The sequence below is a fragment of the Ambystoma mexicanum genome, chromosome 4p (genome assembly GCF_040938575.1).
Source record: "Ambystoma mexicanum isolate Mex_15411 chromosome 4p, UKY_AmexF1_1, whole genome shotgun sequence".
NCBI lineage: Eukaryota > Metazoa > Chordata > Amphibia > Caudata > Ambystomatidae > Ambystoma > Ambystoma mexicanum.
Window position 1 is genome coordinate 1,006,773,096 of NC_090927.1, and position 21,080 is coordinate 1,006,794,175.

General features: G+C 44.4%; 1 protein-coding gene across 1 annotated transcript in view; it reads left to right on the plus strand.

The window, feature by feature from the left end:
- LIN28B (lin-28 homolog B) overlaps positions 1-21,080 on the plus strand; it is a 982,932-nt gene that overhangs the window by 67,738 nt on the left and 894,114 nt on the right. The window contains exon 2 of the mRNA XM_069606591.1: positions 11,031-11,078. Coding sequence (XP_069462692.1) covers positions 11,045-11,078 — 34 coding nt within the window. The 5' untranslated portion in view covers positions 11,031-11,044. The remainder of the gene's footprint in view (positions 1-11,030; positions 11,079-21,080) is intronic.

Below are 21,080 nucleotides of genomic sequence, written 5' to 3' on the forward strand. Positions count from 1 at the left end.
GTCGTGCGTGCACGGCGGGGGGAGCTTGGATGCAGCTGGACGACTGCTACGCCACTAAAGGACCCATATTGGTGCGCTGGTTCCCGGCCCCCCCGCCACCTCCCTGCCTGCGGCTGTAGCCCCTCCAGGACCAAAGACACTGTAGGAGCCCGGGGGCGCGCTGTGGGGTCGGGGTGGGTGCGCCCTCGTTGCGGCGGCACTTCCATCTGCCTGGGGGTCCCATAGATCTCTCCACGACCTGCTGCGGGGGTGGCAATGCGCAGGTATCATAAATATCCAAAGACACTATTGGCACTGAGGGCAGCTCCCACGGCGGCCTGTACAGCCCTTCACTGCAGCTGGGTGGAACTGCCCCCTCCTTGCATTTACTGACGCCAGCAGCTGGCTGCCTTGCACTGGGGAGCTTTAGTCTCCACCCGTGTTTCTACGCATTCCTGCCTTGACACTTTATGTCCGTCAGCACTGTTTCGGCACTGGCCCCGGCACCTGCCCTGAGCACGTTGGTTCCCTGGGGACACGGCTGTTGGTGGTCGGGGTTATCGTGGTGTTCCCTCTGGATGGTCCCCCACCACTGCCGCAGGTGTGGACTAACAGAGCCTGTGAGGCTGGCGGCTGGAGTGAACTATCCACTAGTGGAGCCACTGATAGTTGGGGCGTGGATACTACCTTTCCTGAGGCACGTTCATCAGCTTCAAATAGTTCAGAGGCCATAACTCTTCTGGGGGAATCCTGTACGGCGCTGTAAGAGATTCGAGCAGCTCATTATTTGACATCCTGCTGTACTTTACGTTGCAACAGAACTTCGGCACCCCTTGCCACTCACGCCTGCCCACATCTCCAGAATTCTCCTTAGCTGACACCATGACCAAAGAAGCTGGTGCTGGGAAAAAACAGAGCTCTCTGACAATGTTTGCAAAAACGCCGACTAGGCCAACTGCTGAGACATTGGAGGATGCACCCGCCACGTCGGCCGCACCGACCTCTGATGACTAGCGGAAGATGTTGGAGTATATTCGGGAAGGGTTCACCACTCTGCGCACCAAACTTGATGACATGAACAGCACCCCCCATCCATAAAAGCACATATCGAGAAGACCGGTAGCCGGGGTGGTAGGATAGTGGGTGCCGCCAAGGACGATCTTGGCTCCCTGCGGGCTGCAGTCTCCTCGCTATCCAGTTGGGTACTGGCAGTGCAGAAAAAGAATGATGATCTCGAATCTCGCTCAAGGCGTAATAACCTATGCATAGTCAGTTTGCCCGAGGACATTATCAAGGAGCCCATGGAAGACTATGTGGAGCGCATTCTCCTAACTCTTCTAGAATCGCTGAAACTCTCCCCGCAATTCGCGGTGGAAAGAGCCCATTGATCCATAACCGCGAAGCCCAGGCCTGTAGCGCCTCCACACCCCATCATAGCCAGAATTTTAAACTTTTGGAATTGGGATGCCCTCCTGAAGGCAGCTAGAGTCAAGGGGGAGCTGCTTCTTGGGGCGGCAAGGATCCACCTTTATCTGGATTTCTCTGTCACAGTGCAACAGGAGCACAAAACCTTTTTAGCAGTCAAAAAGAGACTCAGAGACTTAGGAGTTAAATACTCTGTGCTATTCCCTGCCAAACTGAGAATCGAATACTCCAGTCAGACATTTGTCTTTACGATTCCTGAGGGGGCCTCAAAATTCATCGATGAGCATTTCCCTGGCTGATTCGCCCCCCGCTGCCTTAGTATTGATCGCTGCTTTGTTTTTTACCAATTTAGCTTTCATCCTGTAACGGGCTCCATCGGGCCTTGCACACAGGTTGCTGTTACGTTCCACAGGAGTATACTATGCTGGACCACACTATAGACCATTCCCCGACACAGTGTGTTTTCCATGAATTTCCCCCAATAGGGCGTGACTCAAGGAGGCTTGCTGGCCTCTGTATGCTATTAGCTGTGCACTGCATCTTAATGAACTGGATCCGGCCTAGAGCAACCACGTACGCGCAGTGGCTCAGAGCAGTCACCTGGGCATCAGATACTGAGGAGGCATGAGGTATGTTGCAACATCCACACTCGAGACCAAGGGATATCTGGCAGAGGTTTCGCAGCTATATGTCCACCATGAACTGGCACTCAGACACTGGGTCCTCCATCCCCACTCAGTGACAGTTTACTCCTCCGTGTGTGGTATCACCTGAACCCTGGCACAATAACGTGTATGAACTGCCCACTAAATACCAGTACTGTTGCTCATTATATCAGATTGTATCTTGCTGTTGTGCTGTGTGCATCCATTTTGTTTGTGCGTTGTCAAGTCAAATAAATAAAGGTTTAAAAAAAAGGAACTGACAGGACCCACTCGCAATGGAGGAGGTGTCACCATTATTGCTAAAACCAAACTCCAGCTCAGATCTTGCCCTATTGAAAACATTGCAGGCTGTAAAACAATGCTCGTAAAATTTCCTATAAATGAAAAAACCACTATCAATCTAGTAGTTATCTATAGATCTCCAAACTCCAATAGTCATCCAGAAATTGACATTCCCTTAATACTAGCTCCACTCATAAAACCTAATACCAAATGTATAATTTTGGGAGACCTGAACTTAGGTTTTAATGACAGCCAAGACTCAAAAGCAGAAGCACTACACTCCACCCTAAAGGATATGAGCTTCATCCAATTAGTGAATGCCCCTACTCATATCAAAGGCAGAACCTTAGATTGGATCCCCTCACTCAACACGTCTATAACCATCGTCTCTATCTCTCCTCTTACTTGGACGGACCACCACAACATCAAATTCACCCTTAGGCCCATTGAACCCCCATTAAGCAAACCCAAAATAACCAATACCTATGAAACTAGAAATTCCCGGAAACTTACTCCTGAAAACCTAGTGCCGTTGCTTTCCAAAGCCTTAGATACTGTCTCAATTTCAGTAACAACCCTTGCCTTATAGCAGACATTTACCACAACTGCCTCACCTCTACTATCAATGCTGTAGCTCCTCTTACCACCAAAACCAAATGCTCTGACAAACGATCATGCTTCTGGTTTAACGATGATCTAGTTTCACTTAGGAGAACCAAACACGCTCTTGCACATGCCTTCAGAAATCATCCCACTACAGAGTAGGAAAAAGCTTTCCAGGAGGTAAATAAATCCTACAAAACAGCCATCATCACCCACAAAGCTAATGCTTACAATGCTAGGATCAGCAACACCGCCTCTGACTCAAAAGAATTATTCTCAATCTTAAAAGAGTTGGAAAATCCAGCCCCCACCCACAAATTCTACCAACCCCAGTAAAGAGTGGTGCACCACTATTCAAGATGCCCTAGCAGCTAAGATCGAACTACTCCAAAACAAAATCAAAACCAAAAAGCAACTACTAGCGGATAAACCCATCATTGTCAATCACCCCCTGACCTCTTATGAGAATACCAACCCCCCTCTTCCACTTTATACCAGTCTCCCAAAAATCAGTGCTCGTTACCATATCTAAACTCAAAGCCTCTAATTGCAAAGGAGACTCCGTCCCAGCGCAAGTAGTTAAATCTTGTGCCCACACTATTACTCCGATCATCACCAACTTTGTAAATGCCTCCTTTAACACCAATCTAGTCCCAGCCAGTATCAAAGAAGCCTGGGTTAAAGGCCAATAACTACAGTCCTGTTTCCTCTTAAAATCCTCGACAAATTAGCTTACAATCAAGTCTAAGCACATCTAGAACAGAACCAACTCCTTGATATCAGGCAATCTGGATTCCGTTCTAATCACAGCACGGAAATTGCGCTCCTGGACCTTAAAATACAGATGGATACCATCAGGGACACAGGGAAACTGTGTATCCTCCTCCTTCTCGATCTATCCGCAGCGTTTGATCTAGTGGACCATAATAAACTCTGCTCTACCCTAGCCACAGATTTCAACTTCTCCATCGACGCTACCATGTGGATCAAATCCTTTCTTGCAGAACAAATCTCTAGGGTCTCCATAGGTATAGAAGCTGCTGACCCTATCCTGGTTCCTATTGGTGTACCTCAAGGCTCTTGCCTCTCACTCACACTTTATAACGCATATACTAAGCTTCTTTTCTCAGCTCTAGATGACATGGGTGTCATCTACACCAACTTTGCAGATGACACTCAGATCCTCATCCCATTATCAGGGAATTACACCCACGACACACATACAATCAACAAAATCTATACCATAATTCAAAATTGGATGGCCCTAAACAGCCTTTGTCTCAATGAAGAGAAGACAGATGTGCTCATCGTGGGATCCCAGCCTAAAATAGTTCCACTTCATCCTGACTATTCCTCTGTCAACATTGATGGCACTATGATACCGGTACTGAAACATGTAAAAACGCTAGTGTCTACTTAGACACCAACCTCACCATGACCAAACATATTAACGCTCTTTCATCCTCCACCTCTTACACCGCCAAATTAATTGCCCCAAGCCGCCAATTCCTGACCCCCACCAATTGCATTACTCTGGCCAGGGCATTGATTTTGTCAAGACTTGACTACTGCAACCTATTATTACTTGGAACATCCAATGCTAACATTAATAAACTACAGCTAATACAAAATAAAGCCCTGTGAGCCGCCCTTGGAATAAGAAAATCCGACCACATCTCCAAGGTCAAAAGAGACCACCACTGGCTTCCCATCAATGCCAGAGTCATCTTCAAAACCCTCTGCTTCACTTTTAAATGCCTCCACAAAAAGCCCCCATTTACCTGAACCACGCCATAGCTAAAAAGGAATCTGCCAGATTCCTTAGATTCAACAACCAAGCACTCCTATCAATCCCTCAGTAGAAAAATACCAGAGCAGGCGGCAGTTATTTCCAATATCTAGCCTCAAAACATTTGAACACTCTCCCTTTACTCATCAAAAATAAGGAAACCTTCATAGGCTTCAAGAAATCTTTAAAAACCTGGCTTTTCAATCAATTCCAATAATCCACTACCATGTTTCCTGGAAATAAGACTGCACTTGCGCGGTACCTCTGTCTTTTTTTAAATAGCCATGATTATGTATGTATCAATTGCCTGGTTGTTTAACTCTTGAGTTCTCACCACTGTTTATATATTCGGTGTTACTACTGTTTTAAACTTTCCTGTAACTGTGCCCGATTGGCCCCATCTAATTAATGTTTTAGTAAGCTGTCTGTAACCTCACTGTGATAACTAAGGGTCTGGTCGTGTAACAAATGCAATAAAATAAATAAATCAGTCCCCTCTCATTCCGTAGGTCTTCCACCGTGGCCACCCCGCACGCTTCCCATCTTGTTCGGACCATTGCCCTACTTCCTGGTCTGCCCTCTAAACCTGCCGCTTTTCACACTCGTATGCCCAACTCTACCAGGTAAGGGTAAGCAGTTTTTTCCCCAGTGGGTATCCAGAGCAGGTCCCTGAGGTACCTCTTCTTCACCGCTGGTTGCAGCAACCCTGTTTCTGCTGTGGGATCATCAGCCATCCATTGCACTACATATTACAGCTGGCACGCCAGAAAGTACAGCTCAAAATTTGGAATCTTAAGCCCCTCATGTTCGTATGGTCTTTATAGTGTGCTCAGAGCCACCCTGTTCCTCCCCTCACGCCACAGGAACCCTCTACATATTTTTTTAAATCTTGGAAAAACTGTTTTGGAATATCATACGGTTCATTCCCAAAATAATGCATGAGTCTCGGCAGGGCCACCATTTTTAGCAGCGCTACTCTGCCCATCACAGATAGGGGCAACTTACTCCAGAACTCCATAGATTTCTCTAGCCCCATTCTGGCCCTTGTTGTGTTATATTCATGTTCTCGCTTAGGGTCATGTTAAATGTTGACTCCCAAGTCCCTAAAGGAGTTCTTGCTCCATGGCAGGGGAAGGACTAGTAAGTCCTTCTCAGCTACAGTCGCTGTCATGGCCAGTGGGAACAGGCATGATTTACTTTTATTTATCCGAATTGCCATCAATGCACTAGAGTTATCCAGTGCCTCCAGGATATATGGCAAATTAATTTCCGGGTTACAAAGGTACAGCAGCATGTCATCTGCATACATGGACACCACATGCTTCACTCAATGAAAAATCTAAATTAATACCCATATCCCTGTATTTCTGCCGCAGGTACGCCGCCATAGGTTCAGCTGCTAAGATGTATAACATTGAGAATAGCGGGCACCCCTGTCTCGTACCCCTATTTAGTTGCCATTTCTCTAAGTATGTACTCCCCGTCCGTACCCTGGCCATCGGTTTGGTATATATGAACTGTACCCATCTCATGTACTCCGGCCCTATCCCTACCTTTATCATTGTGGCATACAACCAGTTGCAGTGTACTGAATCAAATGTCTTAGTGGCATCTAATGAAGCTACCGTGCACATTCCGCAGTGTGGTCTACTGTACTGTAGATCACTTGGTGTAATCTCCTTAGGTTCTCTGTGATGTTTCTCCATGGTATGTACCCGGTCTGATCCGTGTGGATCAGTACATGTATTACCTTGCAGAGTCTGTTTGGCAAGATTGCTGTATGGATCTTACTATCTTGATTTAGCAATGACAGTGCTCTGTACGATCCACAGTCAGTACTTATTTGATTTGTTTTGAGTAACGGAACTATCAGGGCCTCTCTCAAGTTTTCAGGAAGTAAATTGTCTGCGTACGCCTCATTGTACACCTTAGCCATCCATGGCGCCAGCGTATCGGAGTAGGCTTTATAAAATTCACACGGGAGCCCATCTGTGCCTGGAGCCTTACCCGTTGGCAGTGTTCTGATGGTGGCCACGACCTCTTCCGGGGTTATGGGTGCCTCTAGTGACTTCGCCTGGAGTCGCCTATTTAGGGTGAAGGATACGGGGGAGAAAACTGAACCTATCTCAAAAATAGACTCTTTTTTTGGCCATCATAGGTTAAAAATGTGCTACATACAGGCCAGATGAATGAGCACAGAGGAGATTTGTTTCTCAATTTGTAATTCTCACATCTGATCCTCTTGGTACGTTAAAAACAAAACAATTGGGAAAGGCACATGAGCATCCCAAAGAAAAGGTTGACCGGTTTCAGTGGTCTTTTGGTTACTTTTGCCACTTCCTTCAGGACCCAAGGTCACTTTCTGTTGTCCCATAAAGCCAGTGGTCAAAGGTTTCAGGCTTCAAGTCTTGTAAACAAATTCTTTTAAATTCCCTTATTTTGCGTTTAGGTACCTATAAAGGGAGAAAATAGACACATATACCAATGCTTGGTGACCTATGATCACCAACAATACCTTACATTCAGGCTCTCATTACACCACCAGTCCCCTCAGAACTCTGCCCCTCCATCCACCCCGTCTCTTGGTTCACCACTGCTCCACCTGAACACCTTCCAATTTCCTCTGCGGTACCTGGGCACAGCCTTCCCTCTTCTAACACTCCTCCCAGCTCTTCTAACACTCCTCCCAGCTCCCATTGCTCCCCCTCATTACATGCTCCCTTTGGCCAATCTCTGCCTAAACTGTCCCTCTGGTGGTTGGGACTTTGAGTGTATGGTTTTAGCCCGGCCCCTTTTTCACTTTTCACTTTCAGGGTGGCAGCTATGTGTTCAGGCTGCTCGTTTTCCATGTGACATTTTCGATGCGCTGGAGAGTATTGTTTACAACTGGGTTTGGGGAGGATTGCTGTGTCTTCCCTGCAATCTCTTCACACTCTGTTTTCTGTTACTTCACCATTCACCCTGGAGCCCATCTATTGGTCGGTGTTGGGTGTCCCATTTCTGTTGGGCTGGAACAATCCCAGTCCATTGTAGGTTTGTTCTTGATACCCCTTCTCTGCTTCCAGTGCGGGTTTTCTCGGTTGCACCCTGGTGCATTCTGGGAGTTACGGTTCTGAAAAAGACAAAAGAACTCTAGCCAGAAGAAAGGCTGACGGGCATTGCGGAAGAGCCAGTGGTACACACATTCATGGGGTCGGGAGAGGGGGGGGATGCTCCCCTCCAGCTACCTCACTCAGCCTCTGTGGTAGGACAGGCTCTGGTATACACCCTTGTAGGCTGCCCACCGAAGGCCAGGAGGGCTACTTATCCCCCACCCCCACCCCTTCTGACATGTTCATGACCCTGAGCCTGTCACACTAGAAAGTGCATAACTTGTGAGTTAAAGGAAATGTATAGCTACACGTGGCCAGAGCACATATACGTGTACTGTGTACATTTGGACCTGACTCCCAAAGATTTGTACTGGAGCAAATCTGGAAAGGCCTTTATCATCTGCATGTAGCATTTTTTAGGTGCTCATGTGCAAAGGCGACTCACAAAGACTTACTCAAGAGCGTCTGAGTGATTTGCTTATTATATGCAATTAACCTTTCCTGGACCTTCTAACGGGAAGAATTTACATTGAGAGACTGGTATGTGATCCATATAGCGCTGTTATATGCCTAAATAGTGACTGTAACTGTTCCCTAATTTTTCATTTTAATAGTGATAGGTTATGCTTTACATTTTAAAATAAATAAATAAAAACACTGACATAGATTTAAATTAAACAGTTTACTAACCACATCAACACACTACAAACTGTCTATGCCTGATTATATAAAAGGACCCATCATTTTTGTTTACCCTCCGCTTAAAATATATTTTGTACACTGAGTGCGAATGCTATACACTTTTTCAGCTAGTTAAAATTCCTGGCCAAACCACTTGTGCCACATTTCCTACCGATATACTTTTACAGATAACCTTAATGTATCATCTTCACTTCAGGTGATCAATGTAGTTGAATATATAAAATTATATATTTTACAAAGTTCCAATAATGAAGCCCAACCTACATTACATTATTGTGGGTTTATTCTCTCTTTTAACGTACATTTTCTCCAAACTCTAAATGGCTAATTCCGGTGCACCAAAATTACAAATAATGGGGTTATGTGGGAAACCCCTTCATCATTGTGTTACTTTCTGTGCTACAACAACTGCCATTTCGGGTCAGTTAGTCTTTTTATGTGATATGCTATTTATTTTTGAGGTATTGCATGTCCCGCATATCTTAGAAATCCCCTTATCTGTCCCGTCTTTCATATGTGTAATAATTGGTGGACATTTCCCAAACATGTAAACAATTCTTCCTCTGCTTTGTTCACATTTCCAGCATCTATCAAGAGTTCATCAATAAATGCTATCACTTGACAAAGCCAGGGAGATCCCTTACTCTATTTTGCATTTTTCATTATGGTGCATAAATAATGCACAAAAAAAATCACAATGAGACAAAGGCCAAGAGCTTCAGGTTGGTATGGAAGTGATAACAACACACACGGGTTGCCATGCGTTGGCTTTCGAATGTAACAGATGGTTTAGATTTAAATGTTAGTTAAAAAAAGTCACAAAAATATGAATTACTACAAAGCCATTTCCAGGTGCTTGCAAGGTTGAAACTTACCCTAGCAGGCAATGACTCGGCAAGGAGATTGTCCTTGTCATTGTATGTGTACACAAATATGACCCGACTTGCAAGCACTTTCCCAGAGAAATACTACACTGCAGAAGAAAAAGGGGTTCTTAAAACGTTGTACACATTGTATATACAAATCTAATACTAAGTTGCATATTCACATCTAATATTAAGTTGCATATTCACAGTTTTGGCCAGTTATCTTTGACGTGTTAAAAACTATTGACTTTAAGTGCAATGTACAGCTACAAGTGAGGAATTAGTGATAAAGACTGAATAAACTGCATCCATAGTAACTTCCATTTGTATTACTTGTCGAGTACCTTGCGCTCATATCGTAAAAGCCTGGGCAATGTGTTGCTTAGTTGTTATTTGTAGTTTTAGTGTTCCTTCTCTAGTATTTGTGAAATATGTTAACGGTTCAGTCTGTAAAGTTGGGTTACCTTGACTGTTAATTATTCTTTTAAATTGTTCATTCCCTTTTGAGTCAGGTCTGCCTAGTCTCTCGGAAGACTGTGCAGTGGGTTGCTTGGCTGTTCTGTATAGTGTGGAAATCTACTTTTTTCACTGTTGGCATTGTCTGTTGAGGTACTGGTGCTGTTTATATTATGGAAAAAGCTGGCGGAGTTTCTTTAGTGGTATTTGTACTTTGCAGTGTTTATTTTGTAGTTGTGAATTTTGAGTTTCGGGTTGAATAAAGTGTTCTGGGAAGTACATTTGTGTTGGTCAACATTATACTAGGGTGTGTAGATGATTTAAATCAGAGAACTCTTTGAAATCCCTTTTGCAGTGAAGTAGTTGGAGACACATTGCTGCTTTCTGTAAAGGCTGTATGAAATCTGACAAGTTCTGCTCCGACGGCATTGGATTACACGGTATCTGCCCTCTATTGTTCTGGTGATGTTGTGTTACTATTAACAAGCTTTGATATATTATTGAGATAAATCCGAATCATTGGTTATTTCTGTGGCATACATGATGCAAAGGAAAGCGATTTTTATTGGTAAGATTGCTTGACTCCATCATGGCAATTATATTTTTTTCTTAGGATCAACTTGATCCATGCTGTAAACACATGGTTAGACCGATGTAAGCACTGCTAAAGCGCACTGCACGATCTTAAGTTACCAGAAGCAGTTAAATATTCATAAGTGGAAAGATCCACCCTTCATTGTTTGGAAATCTGCCTCGTTCTGCATGAGCACATTCTCTTTAGAAATTAATCAATGAGTCCGGTGGACGCAGTGCCTCCAAGTGTCTAGCAAAGGGCTGTGTTCCAACTCTTCTTGTGTCTACAGGCATTGGGACCTGTGCTGCCTCTTGTAGAATTACATGGAGCGAATCTGTGTGTTAGTTGGCACTGTCAGTCATGTTCTTAGCACCACTCTATTAAAAACAAATATTTCAACCCATTGGTTATCTAGTGGATTTGATGAGCTAGGGAATACGTCTCGTTAACAACCAGAGTTAATTTTACAGGTCAGTTCACAAAAGTCGAAGCACTGCCGTTATATAGCCTTTTAATGATCAGTTAAAATGCCAAATGGGCAATTAAAAGTGTTTTGAACAGAATTACGAGAGCACTTACCCTCGCTTTCATTTGCAGGTTCTGCAGAAACAATGAGATCTCCTTGGAGAGACACACGAGGTGCAGGTCAGTGAATTTACTATAATTCCTGTTGTTCGCCTATTTAACTGTGTGTAGGCTTGATCCTTTTCACCGACACTCTGCAAATAGCATCTGCTTTATGAGTTTATAATTCTATCATGTATAAAATGTAATCTTGTTGTGGTATGATTTTTCAGAAAGAAAGAGAAATGTTGCATGCATTGTGTGTTTAGTTATTCATTTTAAAACATTTGACCAGAGTAGCATTACAATGCTGGTAAAACCGTACCTTTCTAGTAAAATGCATTGAGCTACAATATTGTATTGGAGGGACATATCAGAATATTTGTATTTATCGGATTACAGAAATATTTGCTTAATATAACACTTCTCTTGTCTCTAGAAGCAGCCCACTCATGGCAATTATGCAATATACTACCCTTTGAGGCATAAAGTAAGAAACAAAAATGCAATTTGAGATTACAACAGTCACTCTTGAGAAGATTATCATTTGGACGCTTAGAGTGCTTATCTTGTTTGAAGAATATTCATTTTTTCTCCATATTTTAAAAATGTGTGTTAATTCTCTCAGGAGAAACATAAGACTTAACTCTGTAAGCATTGTTCACGGTCCTTTATTGACATCGAGGTCAGCCAAAATGCGATGAAAGATAAACTAAAATGCCTCTCACACTGGGAGTGATAACGTCACACGTGCGAGTTACATTGTGAGTTTCCGATCCCTTCCTGCTGGTTATGTTCCTCAGGTTAAAACATTTCTCAGTGAATAGTACTGTCGATTGAAAAGGTTCATGGTATAACCGCAATATCTCTGTTGGGGTGAAGAGGCTCCAAGGGTCATCACTGCTGCCTATAAGCATGCCCTCTCCCATAACTCTCAGGTTCCTTCTCCCTCAAGTCCCTGGGCCACCATTTGGCACTAACCTGACTAAAAAGCTCTGCTTACCTGGATCTTGTTGCTGACCTTCCTTCCCTCAGTTGTTTCTACTATCTTAACCTACTTCTCTTGTTACCTCTTCCTCTGTTACTACCCCCTCCTCTGCTGACACCACCACCTTCTTTGTTGGTGCCAACTCTCCTTTGATACTACCACCCCAGCGCTTGTTACCACCATCTCCTCTGTTGTCACCAGCGCCAACTCTTGTTATCACACGATTCTCTGACATTACTACCCTTGTACTATTTCCTCCCCCTCCTATGATGTCTTCTCCTCCAGAACCTCCTAATTGCTCCTCTTAACGCACGCCAACACTGTCCCACTACTCGCCACATCCTTTGCCAACAACCCACACTGACCAACAGGGGATGTGTGTTTTTATACTGTGCTCTCTCCCACCCTTAGGTGGAACATTTAGCACGGGTTTACACCAGTAGTTTTTGATTGGGTAGGGGCTAGGATTGGTTGCTGTCCCGAGTACAGCGGGCCTTCAACTGCCCTGCCACAATGAACCTACCCATTCCCCTATTTTTATTTGCCACCAGCAATAACCTAAGGCTTCTTCTTGGATGGCATGTTCTTCAACGGGCAGATCAGAAGGGTATCTAACTAAATCTTGACACTTCTACCTCCACATGCTCAAACTCATCAAATCCTCTGCAGTATGCAGCATAAGATGGAAATTACTAGAGCGATGATATGGGCAAGGCTTATTATAACTTTCTGTACTTGGGCCTCCCCAAGAACCAGATACACATTTTACAACATATCCAGAATAAGACACCACAGCTTATTCTAGGGTTAAAACCATGGGAACATATCTTCCCTGCCTTAAAGGCACTACACAGGCTAAAAGGGACAATTCATTTCAAATAACTGTGTGCATCAAACATAAGACGCCTTCTAGAAGAGGCCCTTCCTACACTAGACCATACGTTAACAAATACAATCTTCATTGTGAACTTGGATACACCACAGTCTTCAAGAAAAAGAAAATGGGATTGTGCTCTAAAGGTTTAGGTGGATCTGCTTTTTGGAACAACTTACCTTTCAATTAGTATGAAGGAAGCCATCTGAAATCCAGAAAATACTTAGAACTCACCTTTACAAACAGGCATATGCCTCTGATGACGGGAGTGCTGACCTCAGGGCGCAAGGTTGTTGACTTGAAACTGAAGCTTTCTAGCTGGCTAGAGCATGCCTCTGCCTTTCCCTTTTTGCGCCTCTCCTTTTGCTGTGACAGGGGTTGCTAACCAGGGGTTGCTGTTAGCTAATGTATACCCGTCTATCTGCCGCTAGCTTATGTACTATAACACTTATTATTTTGGCTTACCCTTGCACTTAGGTGCATCAGTTGCCTTCTCCTCTACCCGACTCTCACCTCTTTTAGGGTCTGAATGTTCCAAGAGCTGTAAATGACCTTTGTTTGTTCCGCCACTCTTTTCTTTGTTTTCCCTGATCCCTTCCTCTTGGGGCGCAATGAAGCATTATTCTTATTTGCATTTGTGACATATACATCTGTAATAAATAAATGGTGTGGTTAGAGGTGAGGTTTTCTTTGAAGATGTTGAAAAAGGTTGACAGTGAAGTGGATAGGTGAAGGTATAGTGAGGAGTCATGAGGTGCATGGTGGGATATTATGGCGTAGAGGCGAAGAAAGTGGAGAGGGGTGTGGTAGGAGGGGATGGGGGATGGTTGCTTAGAAGAGGGGCTCAGAGTGGTGCTCGAAGTTCAGATTGGGGTTACAATTGTTTACGAAATGAGAGGTGTTGGGCAGTTACCAGGGTTGAGAAGTGTGGGGAAGACGATGGAGCTGTGGTGTGTGTGTTTGGGGTACAACTGTGGCTTGGTGTTCAGGTTCTTATGGCAATGGTAATGGAGTGAATAATGCTAGTCGTGATGTGTTTGAAAAATTATGGTGCAGTGAAGATGACTTTGAAGTGTTGTAGGTTTGCATAGGTTGCACTGTGTTATGTTGGGATGTGGGGAAATATTGAATATGTGGATGTATGTGTGTATGTGGTGTTGCAGGTGGCGTGGAGTGTGACAGTGGATCTGAAGATGGGGCATGAGAGCAGGTGGATCTTTTGTGCGTTATCTGAATTGTGGTCCGGGGATAGATGTTGAGCTGTAGAAGATAGGGTTGAGTGTTGTGACGTGTAGGACATGTATGCGTAGGGGGATTAGCACTGTGGCCGAGTAGACATATGGTATATTTTTAAGGTGTGGGAGAGATGGCACATGTGGTTGTAAGAAGATGATGGTGAGGGTCTCGTGGAGTGGGTGGTATGAAGTGTGAAGGCAGTTTTCAAAGTGGCCATGTGTCATTGGAGTGGAAGGTGATTTGTATTGTAGTCTGTGGTATGTGTGAGGAAATAGACCACATCGGTTGTTGGACTGGAGTTGCGACCTGTCAGTGGGGTTGTGGAGGGTGATCTGCAATGTGGCTATATGTGTGGGGTATGATGTGTTGTGAACAGGAATTGTGTGTCGATGTGTTAATGTGTATCTAGTTGTGTGAGACTGTGTGTGAAGTAGTGTGGATGTTTGTCAGATCCATGAGTGGGCAAAGCGTGCCAGTGGAGTTATGGACTGTGATCTGGTTGTGAACAGATTTGTTGGTGCGTGATCGGTGGGGGTGAACAGTGTTGTGCACGTGAAAGAGTGTTGTGTTTTGATGGGGTTGTGGAAGGTGATCTTACATTGTGGCATGGAGATGGTAAGTTGAGTTATAGAGAGAGATGAGGTGTGCTGATGATGGCTATGATGTGATGAAGTGTATTAAGTTGTGTGGGTGAGCTCTGTATGTGGAGGGAATTGTGGATGGGGATTTAAGTGCAACAGTCATGTTCTGGATGGTGATCTTGACTGCGACTGGATTGGGTTGGAAGGTGGTTGCAATTGGTGGCTATGGCACATATTGTGACGTGTGGCTTGTGAGACAATATTTGTGGGGATGTGACACATGTGGGACAATTAGTTGTTTGGGGGAATTGTAGTAGACTAATGAGCAAACATGCCATTGGAAATGTTTTTCAGAGTGGCTCCATATTACGCCTTCAGAGCGAATGCTGCAGCTGAACCCAATCCCTTTACCAAGGGCTTGGGGTGCACTCCCCAGGAATCTTTAGAAAAATGGGCCCAAACTGGGAATTGCAAAGCACATTTGTCCATATATAAAGATTAAACAGTAGTGTAACACAATAAAAACCTAACATATAACATCTGCCTGTTAAGAATGAGATGAAGAGACTAGCAAACATTCAGACCAAATACATGGAATCTGTTCAGCTCATTATTGTGAATTTGAGCACCGAAGAGCTAATTAATGCAGCAGTGTGTGAGGCAAATACAGTGATAATGGGTAACTGCTTCATCCCTGTACATTGACTACTTGTTACATTCTTTGTTGATGGAAATGTGAGCACATGGATCTCTCCTCCTTTTTTGGACAATGTTTGAAGATCCGAAGCTCCATTCCCTAATCTGAAGGCTACCACCTTTACCCCTGGACCTTAGAATACCACTCAGACTGATCCTTTACCCCTGGACTTTAGAATACGACTCAGACACCCGCGAATGGGCAATTACCGGGTCTGCCAAACTCAGCATGACCCGGTTACTGCCCATTCGCGGGTGCCGGAAAAAAAACAACTCTGTCGGCAGCCATGTCCTTATTAAGAGCACAGCTACCGCCAGAGTTATAGTGAGGGCCACTGTATCCAAACCCCACTTATACTCACAGTTACAGCACCCCTCACAATAACTAAGCCCTATTACTGAGAGGCACGCATTCCCTCTTTTTTAATCATTCAAGGTTTATTGAAGGAATGAATACAAGGCTTCATCAGTCAAAGATAACAAATACTCCTTCAATAATAAACTAGCTTTGAGTAACATATAACATTGTTGCAGAATCTTATGAGAATACATAAAGGGAAAAGAAAAAGCAAGTAATGACTCGTTGCAATACATGCCTTACAAATACATAAAACAAAATATAAGCAATAATGAATCACATCAAAAAGTGCTGGGAAAAGACAAAAAAAGGCAGTCCAAAAAGCCATGCACATTATGCAGATATCGAGCTCAAAAAGAAAGAGAAAGAAAACAGGTTACATATGTCATAGCAGTGTAAAATACATCATGTCATGGGGTTGTCATCCTGAGTAACGATCTGAATAACGGGTCCCCATACAGCAAGTAATTGAGACATATCACCTATAAGGGTGGCTTCGATCTTACACATTGCTACGAATAACCAAATTTTAACCCACCATTCCCTTACATCTTGCTATTACTATTCGAGCGGCAACTGAAAAGTGCGTAAGCAGCTGGGAAGTCTTGGTGGACAGCTTAAACTGTCCCTCTAGGTCTTCATCTCCCAAAAGCAACACCAAAGGTTCCAGGGAAAGTTCTACCCCTAATCCCCTTAAGCCAGGACCTCTTTCCAATAAGATTGAATTACTGCACAAGACCACCAAATGTGATAAAGAGTTCCTGGCGCCTGGGCGCACCGCCAACAACAATCATGGACAGTGGGATCCATCTTGTGAAGCATTGTGGAGGTAAGATACCAGCAAAATAGTAGCTTATACCTATTTTCCTTTAATACCACACATCTTAGTGGCTCTACTCCACACATTGTACCACGTAAGATCCCCTATGGGGGTGTGCAACTCCTCCTCCCAACGTGACATGTAAGCGTGCAGGGGCTTAAAATGACTACCATTGTGGACATGGTACAACGGAGAAACCTTACGGGAGGGGATCCCCAATAAAAAGCTCCTCAAACTGTGTCATGGCTCGTTTACCATGCTGGGACACTTTCCCATTGGATATCAAGTGGTGAAGTTGTATATACGTATATATTTATCAATGTCCCGAACCAAGAAGATCTGCTTTAATGTATCAAAGATCAGAGGTTGTTCTGACTCAAAAAGCTGCCCTAAGCGTTCCAAACCTCCCTCCACCCATCTAGTAAACCTAGCTAATTGACAGCCTGGCGGGCATTCCGGAGTATTCCATATGCGAGTAAGGGTGGGAATGGAATTGTAGCCCCCTGTCATTTACGTGCTGCCTTGTCCTAATAATCAATCAACACTGGTTAGATGGGAGAAGATCTATCTTATTTCTGTGAACCCTAGGCGATCTCCAGCACCATTCATGCAAAGGAACCTGGATCGTAGACTGCTCTATGGTGATCCAGTGTTTAGGATTACGAACCATATTCATACAATCGAATAAGGGGGCCAATTGCGCCGCATCAAGATAACTTTCCACATCTGGGACTCCTAACCCTCCTTTATCTTTTGCTGCCATCAGTGTACGTCAAGTGACCCTTGGAGTTTTCATAGCCCAAATGAACTTAAGTACAGAGGTCTGTAAGTCTTTGCGGGCCTGCTTGAGAATCCAACCAGGAAGGGCCTGAAAGACATACAATAAACGTGGAACTAGTGTCATCTTAAAGGCTGCCACCGGCCCCAACCATGAGATATCAGTGGGATATCAGTCTGCGCCCAACGTCCCATTTCCACTTTGGAAGTCGGAAAGAGAGCAGGAATATTCTGTGCATAGAACTGGGAATGTGAAGGTGTAATCTGAACTCCTAGATACTTAAGGGAACAACTCCCAGTCCAACAGAATTCAAACACCCTCTGGAGTTCCCGCTTTGCCTCAGTTCTTTCGGAAACATTCAAAATAATGGATTTAGAATAGTTAATTTGGAAGCCAGAGAATTGATAGAATGACTCCAATAAAGAGGCTATCCTAGGTAAAGTGGTCAGAGAATGGTGCAGATAAAAAAGAAGATTGTAGGCAAAAAGTGCTAAAATAAAGTGTGTTGATGCCCAGCTACCAGCTATCATAATGCCCTGGATGTCATCCGTTAGTCTCATTTTATTTGCTAAGGGCTCCATTGATGATGTGAAAAGTAGGGGGCACAACACACACCCCTGTTGGGTTCCCCTAGAGAGAGCTAGCGGTTTGGGAAAGCTCTGTTCAATTTTATTCGAGTGGTCGGCTGTACAAAGTTAGACTGTATTAATTTAACAAACAAAGGCCTAATCCAAATCCCCTCAGAACCCGTTATGTCTAGTCCATGTGGTCAAATGCTTTTTCCGCATCTATAAATAGTATCGCCAAAGCTTGGCTGTGTCTCTTGACATATTCAACTACGTTAAGGGTTCTACGGACAATATCCAAGGTCTGCTGCCCAGCGATAAAGCCGGTCTGATCCTTCTGGACTTTACCTGTGAGAACATCTGCAAACCGGACTGTAAGAACCTTAGAGTAGATTCGAGAGTCATAATTGAGAACCGCATTAGGGGAGTATGACGTCTCAAGCTTGAGATCCTTATCTGGCTTCCCAATAAGCGAGAGCAAGGATTCGCCCATAGAAGGTGAAAAGCCGTGTCAGCAAAGCTATTAAAAAGTGTAACTAAGCGGGGAGCAAGAAGATCTATGAATTTCTTATAAAAGAAGGCAGTAAACCCATCGGGTCCTGGGGCCTTGTTATTAGGACGGAAACGTGTAGCTTGGGGGACTTTGTCCAATGGCATTGGGCTCTCAAGCTTTTGTCGATCATTGGCAGAAATAGAAGTTATAACTGTGCTTCTCTAATAAACGTCTCCTGATCCCGAGAATCCCAGCTATCCGCTCTAAAGAGGGATTTATAGTACTCAATTAAAATACGCATTTTAGAATATTCATCCTCCCTGAGACATCCGGTGCTATCGCTCAGTTTAACAATAGCATTTTTCGCTCTCTGAGCTTTCAGCTTATATGCATGGAGACGTGAAGCCTTATTGGAAGTGCTAAAGTAAAATTGTTTTGTCTGGAGAAACATATAAGAAATATCTGATGCCCAAAGAGCTTTCAGTTGGGCCCTAGCCACCCCAAGTTGCCTATAAACCCTACGGGAACCCTCTATCTTGTACAAAGAATCCAGCTCTGCCACCTGTTTCTGAGCCGCTTCCCTCTGAGATAGCAGGAGTCGCATCCTGGCAGAGGCCAAGGTAATAATCTCTCCCCGTGAAGTGGGGTACAGTGCTTCCCAGACCATTGCAACAGATACGTCTCTGGTAAGGTTCTCTCGAAAATATGTATTTATTTATTTGCACTTATAATGTGTGCAGCAGCCCTGAGGCATCGTGGTGCTGTTACAGAAGATTCACTTGGATAAAAGAATACATTGGGGGAATCGACATTACAGGGATAACAACAGTAACACAAGGGGTATGTTCTGTGGTTACAGTGGAACTCCCTCCAGTACATTTAATTGAAGAGCTTTGACTTCAAGGCTTTTCTGAACACAGTGAAGGAGGCTTCGTTCCCGAGCTTGAGTGGAAGTGCATTCCAGTTTTTTGGGGCTAGCACAGTGAAGCTGGTACCTCCGGCTTTGGCTCTTTGGAAGGTTGGGACCGAGAGCTGGTGTGAGTATTGGGCCCTTTTGGGTCTGTTAGCGGGTGCCTGGTGGATACGTTCTGACAGATACTGGGGTGCTGAGTGAGAGAGGCATTTGTGGGTGATAGTGAGCGTTTTGAACAATATGCAGTCCCTGACTGGGAGCCAGTGGGCGTCCCGTCTGGCATGAGAAATATGCTCTCTCCTAGGGATACTTAAAGCAGCTCTTAGCATGTTGTTTTGTGTGCTTGGCAGTCTGTTAATGTTTTTGGATGAGGTGTCTAGGAGGAGGACATTACAGTAATCCAGCTTGGCACCAATGGTGGCTCTGGCAATGTTGAGACCTTTTTTGGCGCAGAGGTACGGTTTTACTGAGCTCATGATTTGGGTTGTGAGAGCTGCTGAAGAGGAGATGGTGCTGACTTGACGTTTCATTGATAGAGTGGAATCGAGGTACACACATTTTGACGACGTGATTACTGTGTTCTCAATGATGAAGGTGTTTTATTGGTTGTCTAGTTTGTTCAGAATTTCCTTGGAACCTACAAGTAGGATTTGCGTTTTGTCCCCATTGAGACGTAGTCCGTTAGATGCCATCCACACCGGGATGAGTGCATAAGTCTCACTGAGGGTGTTGAGGTCTTGCTCATAGGAGCCGGTGAGAGGGAGGAGGATTTGCGTGTCATCAGTGTAGTTGGCAAACGTTTTGCCATGCTCTTTGAGATAATTAAAGAGGGGAAACGTGAAGAGATTGTAGACGGTGTGGGAGGTGCATGAACCTTGTGTGACCCCACAATCTATCGGGGATGGAGTGGCCAAGGCCTGGTTAGAGATATAAAGCTATCATCTCTGAAACTGCAGCACTAAAGGCCACATCAGTAAGCAGGGATTCATTCATTTTCCATAGCAAGGTCTTTTTAACCCCCATCGCAAATGCGTCCACTTGAAGCATGATCGGAGCATGGCCCGAAACTACTGCTAACCCGATAGAGGTAGCTGCTATCTTCGAAATCAAGGAACTGGACACCAAAAAAAGTATAATTGGGAGTGGCTATGGTGCACATGGGAGAAACAAGTATAATCCTTTTCCTGGGGGTGCTGCAGCTGCCAAATATCAACCAACTGCAAATCCTCAGCAGCTTCCTTCAGGAAATTGGATCTGGTTACGTCCCACCCCCCCAGTCTTGGCAAATCTGTCTATTCCCCCATCAAGCACCACATTGAAATCCCCTCCCATTGTAAGTTCTCCTTTCTGAAATTCTGCGATATGTGGAAACAGGTAGGTGTAAAATGCATCTTGGGACTGGTTGGGACCAAATATCAACGTGCGGATTCCTAGTGGACGCAACCACTGTCAAATTAAGGGAGTGGGCAAGTAGAATAGCCACCTGGCCCGTTTAGTTAAAGGAGATGCAAAATATTGGCTGGGGAACCATTTTAGAGCAAAGCCTGGACCAGTCAGACTTCAGTAAGTGCGTCTCTTGTAGCAGGACAACATCTGCTTTGAGTTCATGTAATTTAGCCATCACACTTTTCCATTTCCCGGGGGAGTTTAGCCGCTGAACATTTAGCGAGGCCACTTTAAGATCACCCATTCATCTCTGCCACAAAAACGACATCCCTTTTCATGCAGACACTCAGGCACCATAAAATAGACCACTCTGGGACCCCTTCCATCATTACAG